Source organism: Neofelis nebulosa, chromosome 5 (assembly GCF_028018385.1).
Source record: "Neofelis nebulosa isolate mNeoNeb1 chromosome 5, mNeoNeb1.pri, whole genome shotgun sequence".
In the NCBI taxonomy this organism is placed as follows: Eukaryota; Metazoa; Chordata; class Mammalia; order Carnivora; family Felidae; genus Neofelis; species Neofelis nebulosa.
In genome coordinates this window covers 91744350-91750349 of record NC_080786.1, presented here as the reverse complement: position 1 = coordinate 91750349, position 6000 = coordinate 91744350, and the positions used below count along the sequence as shown (strand labels likewise).

The 6000-nt window shown below is 38.9% G+C and overlaps 1 protein-coding gene across 1 annotated transcript in view; it reads left to right on the top strand.

Moving 5' to 3' along the window:
• The first annotated feature begins 219 nt into the window (after window positions 1-219).
• Window positions 220-6000, top strand: part of CD86 (CD86 molecule) — a 67649-nt gene continuing 61868 nt past the window's right edge. Inside the window, exon 1 of the mRNA XM_058731215.1 lies at window positions 220-350. Within this exon, the coding sequence (XP_058587198.1) occupies window positions 337-350 (14 nt within the window). The 5' untranslated portion in view covers window positions 220-336. The remainder of the gene's footprint in view (window positions 351-6000) is intronic.

Here is a 6000-nt window from a genome sequence, read left to right as displayed (position 1 = left end):
TTTTTTGAGGGAATTTCAAGAGGGGGAGTTTTAGTCAGCCTCATCTTAATGTCATGTCTGGAACTCAAGCCACTGAATTATTTTTAAAAACATGTTTAGATCTAGGTCAGTGAATTCAAATGCAAGGAAAGAGTTAAATTTCTTCCACAAGTGTTGGCAAAATCTGTAGAAAAAAGAGGAACGGCCTTTATTAAAGAAAGTTACAGGATATACAGTCATTGAGGAAGAAGGCTTTTCACAGGGGTAGAAGAGATTGCTCCTCCTTCCACCGTAACGCAGACTCTACAGACAGACAAGAGTCATTCCCAGACGTTAGCACAATAGCAGACAGTCAAGATGGATCTCGGGTGGTGAGTGATCATTCTTACTATTCTTTGAAAGGCAATTAAGGATTATGTAACCTCAGTAGCAGGGTGAGGTTGAGGATGGTGCTCATTCTCTGTTTTCTGTCCTTCCTGCTCAAGAATGCTAATATGTATTAAGGGCATAATTATGCACAAGCCAAAAGCATGAATGCTTGGGATAATGAATGATCTATGTTGTGAAAAATTGGATAAAGTCCCAAAGCCATTCTCGCCTTCTGAGAGCATCTCCTTAGGTTGATCTTATAGCTCCAAGGCAGGGGATCTTTTAAAGAAATTTCTAGCAAGGACATTTGACTGCCACTCAAAGGTAAAAATTATTTAAGGTGCCAAAAAGTTTACTGGTTGTTGTTTTTTTTTTTTTTCAAGTGATTAACTTTAATTTTATAAATTTGTTTTTTGAATATTTCAATGTTGCAGTTGTTGGTTTTAAGAATCAGAAAAATTTTAAATGTCTGCATAAGTAGTACCATAGACTAGAGAGTAAATTTTCCTTTGTAAGGAAAAGTAAGAGGGAGAAGAGGTGTAAGAAGAAAACGCAGAACCCAGAAAATGAGTCACAAATAGGCCATGAAAGATTCTGAACAGAGTGAGGTAGTAGAAAGAAGGAGAGTAGTAATTCAATTAGCTCTCTGGTATTGAACATACATGATGTATTATGTGCTTTATTCATGTTATTTCACGCATTTTAATCTTCACAGTGACTCTTGGACAGATAATATCTGTTTTATAGATGAGATAACTGTGGCTTGAAGAGCCTAAATAACTTGTTAAGGTCACACTGCTCATAAGGAATAGAACTAAAATCTTTCTTGCTGCTTTGCTCTGTACCACAAGGTTTCTTCATGTGTGGCACGCCCCCATGGCAGTGACTTACTGGAAGCAGTCACATACACCCTCCTCTTGGTTGGTGGCAGCTGGAATCAGTCATCATTTGTTATTGTTCTTTGAAAATCTAAGTAACCCTCATCTACACAGTGCTTACTGGTTAGGGAAACAGCTTTGCTGATTTCATTTCAGAAGATTAGAATTTAATTTCCAAGTAAAGAGTCTTGCTTCCTTGCTGTAGAATTTTGAAATATTACACGTGTATGAAAAAAATTTAGAATTTATAATTTTTGTGGAACTAGAGGTGATACTGTTTACTTATGCTAATGCTGCCTGCAGACATCTATAGAACCACAGGCCACTGTCTATATTGTTTTTGTTAAGATTCTCTGTTTCACAGTGCCTGAAAATTGATAATAAACAAAATTTTTAAATATAAATGACCAATAAATAATGTTTAATCGCCTCAGAAATAAAAGAAATATGAATTAAAACCACAAAATATCATTTTTATTTATCAAAATGGCAGATTTCTCTTTTTTTTAGTTTATTTATTTTGAGAGCACAAGTGGAGGAAGGTACAGAAAGGGAGGGAAAGAGAGAATCCCAGGCAGGCTCCATGCTGTCAGCCCGAAGCCCAGCACAGGGCTCAATCCCAAAAACCACGAGATCATGACCTGTGCCGAAATCAAGAGTAAGACATTTAACTGACTGAGCCACCCAGGCACCCCTAAATGGCAGATTTCTTTTTACGAAGTAACTACCATTCATACAATAAGCCTACATGTTTCTAAGAAGAGAGGAACATTTATGCTCTTATTACCTAATATAATCTTTCTGGACAAAAATTTGGTGATACAAATCAAACCCTTAAAATTTATATGCCCTTTAACCAAGATATTCAATTTTTAGAAATTTTTTGTAGGGGCACCTGGGTGACTCAGTCGGTTAAGCATTCAGCGTCAGCTCAGGTCATGATCTCACATTTTGTGAGCTTGAGCCCTGTGTCGGGCTCTGTTCTGACAGCTCAGATCCTGGAACCTGTTTTGGATTCTGTCCCCCTCTCTCTCTGCCCCTCCCCTGCTTACACTCTGTCTCTCTCACTCTCAAAAATGAATAAACTTAAAATTTTTTATTAATTAAAAAAATTTAAAAAGAAATTTATTGTAAAGACATAATCATATGTTTGTAAAGTTTTAGTGACATGAACATTTTTCTTGTCATTGTGTCTAATAGTGAAAACCTTAGAAACAACTTCAATGTCTTAAAATAGGTAATTGGTTAATTATGGAACATCCATAATGAAATACTATGAAATCATTAAAAATTCTATTGTAGAACAATTTTTAATGTGTTTTGCTAAAGAAAAAAGCAGAATGTACAGTACTATGACGTTTATACATAATACCTTTATACAAACAATGTTAATCAGAAATACAGATGATTTTTATTTTCTACTTTGTGCTTTTGAACTTGGATCATATCTGTAGGCAGAAAAATAAAACTAGATTATTAAAAAAATAAATCAATACTTGGCTTCTCTCAGAAAACCAGACAGCTGTCTAGTACTATGAGATCACTCATAATTTGTGGAATTCTATTTTTAGGCTTTGGCCCTTTGTGTCTAACTTTTTCTCTCTTAACTCTTCTTCAGAATATACTCACTAATGGGGCATCTGGGTGGCTCAGTCGGTTGAGTGTCCAACTTCAGTTCACATCATGATCTCACAGTTCGTGGGTTCGAGCCCCGCATCAGGCTCAGTGCTGACAGCTCACAGCCTGGAGCCTGCTTCAGATTCTGTGTCTCCTTCCTCTCTATCCGCCCCCCCCACCCCCAACTCATGCTCTGTCTTTCTCTCTCAAAAATAAATGAACATTAAAAAAAATTTTTTTTAATGTTTAAAATATACTCACTAGATCCTAATAAGCCTGTTTTCATAGAGGTTCTGTGCGGAAAGACCAGAGTGCTCATGTTATTTTACAGATGTGATGGGATGGCTCTTGAGTGAGCTACATATTGGGAGGAAGAACAGGGCAGTGGTTAAGTGGCCATGCTTTGGAACCAGAGTGTTGGGGCTTGAATCCTAGCTTCTCCTTCTTCCTAGCTATGTGACCTTGGACAAATTGCCTAAAAATTGTGATCCTTAGTTTCTTATCTGTACAATAGAGATAATTGTGATATGTCATAAGGTGGTTGTGAGAGATAACCCATATAAATGCTTAGAATCTTGCTCTGATAAGTACTCAGTAATTATTATTAGTTGTTATTATTATTACTGTTAGTATTAATTATTAGTTATTATTATTAGTTGTTATTATTACTATTACTGTTAGTATTAAGAAATAGAGGGGAAGTGATTTGTCCAAGGTTACACAATTATTTGATGACAATGCTAGGACTAAAATTCAGGAAGGTTTTTTCCAATAGAAGTGTGTTGTACCCTCTGAAGCCTGTTAAGACAACCCCAAGCTGGGCTCCCGGTGAAGCTGACATGAAAAAGACAGAGCCCCAGGACAAAGCCAGCCACTCTAGGGAGTGACTCTAATTACAATGGGAAGCCAAATGCTGGAAAAGGAGGGTGAGGCTAAGAAAGCAGAGAGTCAATTTGGATGCAGGAAGCAGCCAGGAGCAGAGATAGGGCAGAAGAGAAGAGATGGCTCAGAGATCTGCTGAGACTTTTATAGACCACCAGCTGTGGGCTTCATGGGGGCTCAACATGGTTTAAAGACCCAAGGTGTGGGTGATTAAATAGACATATGGGGTGTGTGGGGTGGGGAGGGACTGCAAATATAGCTGTGAGAAGATCCTCGACAGATAGTAATAATAAAGGAAGAGGTGGAAACTAGGAGGGGCCAGGCATCCAGCTGTGATTATCCTAAAATTACAGCCTAAGTTTGAAAATTAATAAACAAAAGATATGATAATATCTGCTTTAAAGAAATACCTCTGTCAGCAGAGTGCAGAACTGATCTGGGCTAACAAGGAGATTATTTAGGAAACTATTGGAATAATCCAAGGAGAGGTGTTGAGGACATGAAACCAGTACAGTTATGGCAGGATCAGAGAGGAGAGGATGCTTTTAGAAGATGTTTAAGCACAAGAATTGACAGGATTTGGTTTCTGAAAGATATGGAGCTTGGAAGGAGAGATCTAAGTATACAGTGGCATCTTTCATCAAATGGGGCATATAGGAAGTGGATTGGGTTTGAGCTGGGGAAAAGAGAGGACTAAAGGTGAGTTCATTTTTGAGCATGCTGAATTTGAGATCCTATGGAGTAGGTGGATGGTGATGCGTAAGTAGACAAGTGAATATACCGGTACAAAGCTCAAAAAGGAGGTATGGGCTTGGAATAGATTCAACATAGCTGCAATTCTCATTGTGGGTAAGATCACTAGGGAGAGAGGATGATGGAGTGAGAAAAAGCCAGGGATAGAACCTGGAAAACCATGACATTTAAGGAGGGAGATGAAGATGAAGAGTCCAAAATAGACACACCAAGGAGGGACTAGAGAGATTGAATTAAAGCAGGAGAAAAGTGATGTCCTAGAAACCAAGGGAGGAGATAGATGAAACAAAGAACAGAACATGCCTAGGGAAAGACAAAGCATATTTACCAAACTTCTACGTTGAACACATGAGATATAACAGAAAAAGTGAGTCTAAGGGCTGAATTGTGTCCCCTCAAAATTAATATGTTGAAGTCTTAACCCCAGTAGCTCAGAATGTGACCGTATTTGGAGAGAGGGTCTTCACGATGATAATCAAGTTAAAATGAAGTCATTAGGGTGGACCCTAATCCAAGATGATTGGTGTGCTGATAAAGAAGAGAAAATTTAGAGAAATATGCATAGAGAGAAGACAATGTGAAAAGACATGGAGAAGAAGGCAATTTACAAGCCAAGGAGAGACACCTGGAGCAGACCTGTCTGTCACAGCCTTCAGAAGGAAGCAATGCTGCTGACACCTTCATTTAAGACTTCTGGCTTCCAGAACTGTGAGACAATAAACCTCTGTTGTTTAAGCCACAATTTGTGGTACTTTGTTACTATCTCTAACAAACTAATACACTTGGTGAGTGTGCATAATACCTTGGTGAGAAGAGTGCACACAGCCAGAGAAAGAAACTGGGCATAAGCGAATGGGGGAGGGAGGGAGGAAAAAGGATTGGTCACCTGAGTTAAGAGAAGGAAAATATTTCACAATGCAGAGGGTAGTCATAGTGTCAAATTCTGCAGAAAGGTGAAGTAGGAGAATGACTGAAAATGTCAGTCCAGAGGCCCTCGGTGACCTTTGCAGAGATCTCCTAGTTGAGTAGAAGGAGTAAATTGTAGAGAGCCGAGAATACAGAGACAGAACAGGGACTACTCCTGCAAAATGTCTGGCAATGAAAAGGGACCTCCTCTCTGGATCAAAACTCACCTCTGCTGTCCATAACAGCCACATGGAAACAACCTAGAGTCCAGACAGCCAGACCTGGAGTTTTCCTTCCTCTACTCTAATAGCTAAACAGAGGAGAGAAAAGCAGGTACAGGTATTCCTTTTCCACCCAAACTGGTTTGGGAAGGATTTCAGGAAGAAAAGGATTTTTGTAGCTAACATTTTGGCAAATCAGATTTTTATTTATTTTTTTTAATGTTTATTTATTTTTCTGAGAGACAGAGATAGAGCACGAGCAAGGGAGAGGCAGAGAGAAAGAGAGAGAGAGAGAATCCAAAGCAGGCCCCAGGCTCTGAGCCACCAGCACAGAACCTGACATGGGGCTCGAACTCACGAACCACAAGATCGTGACCTGAGCTGAAGTCAGAGGC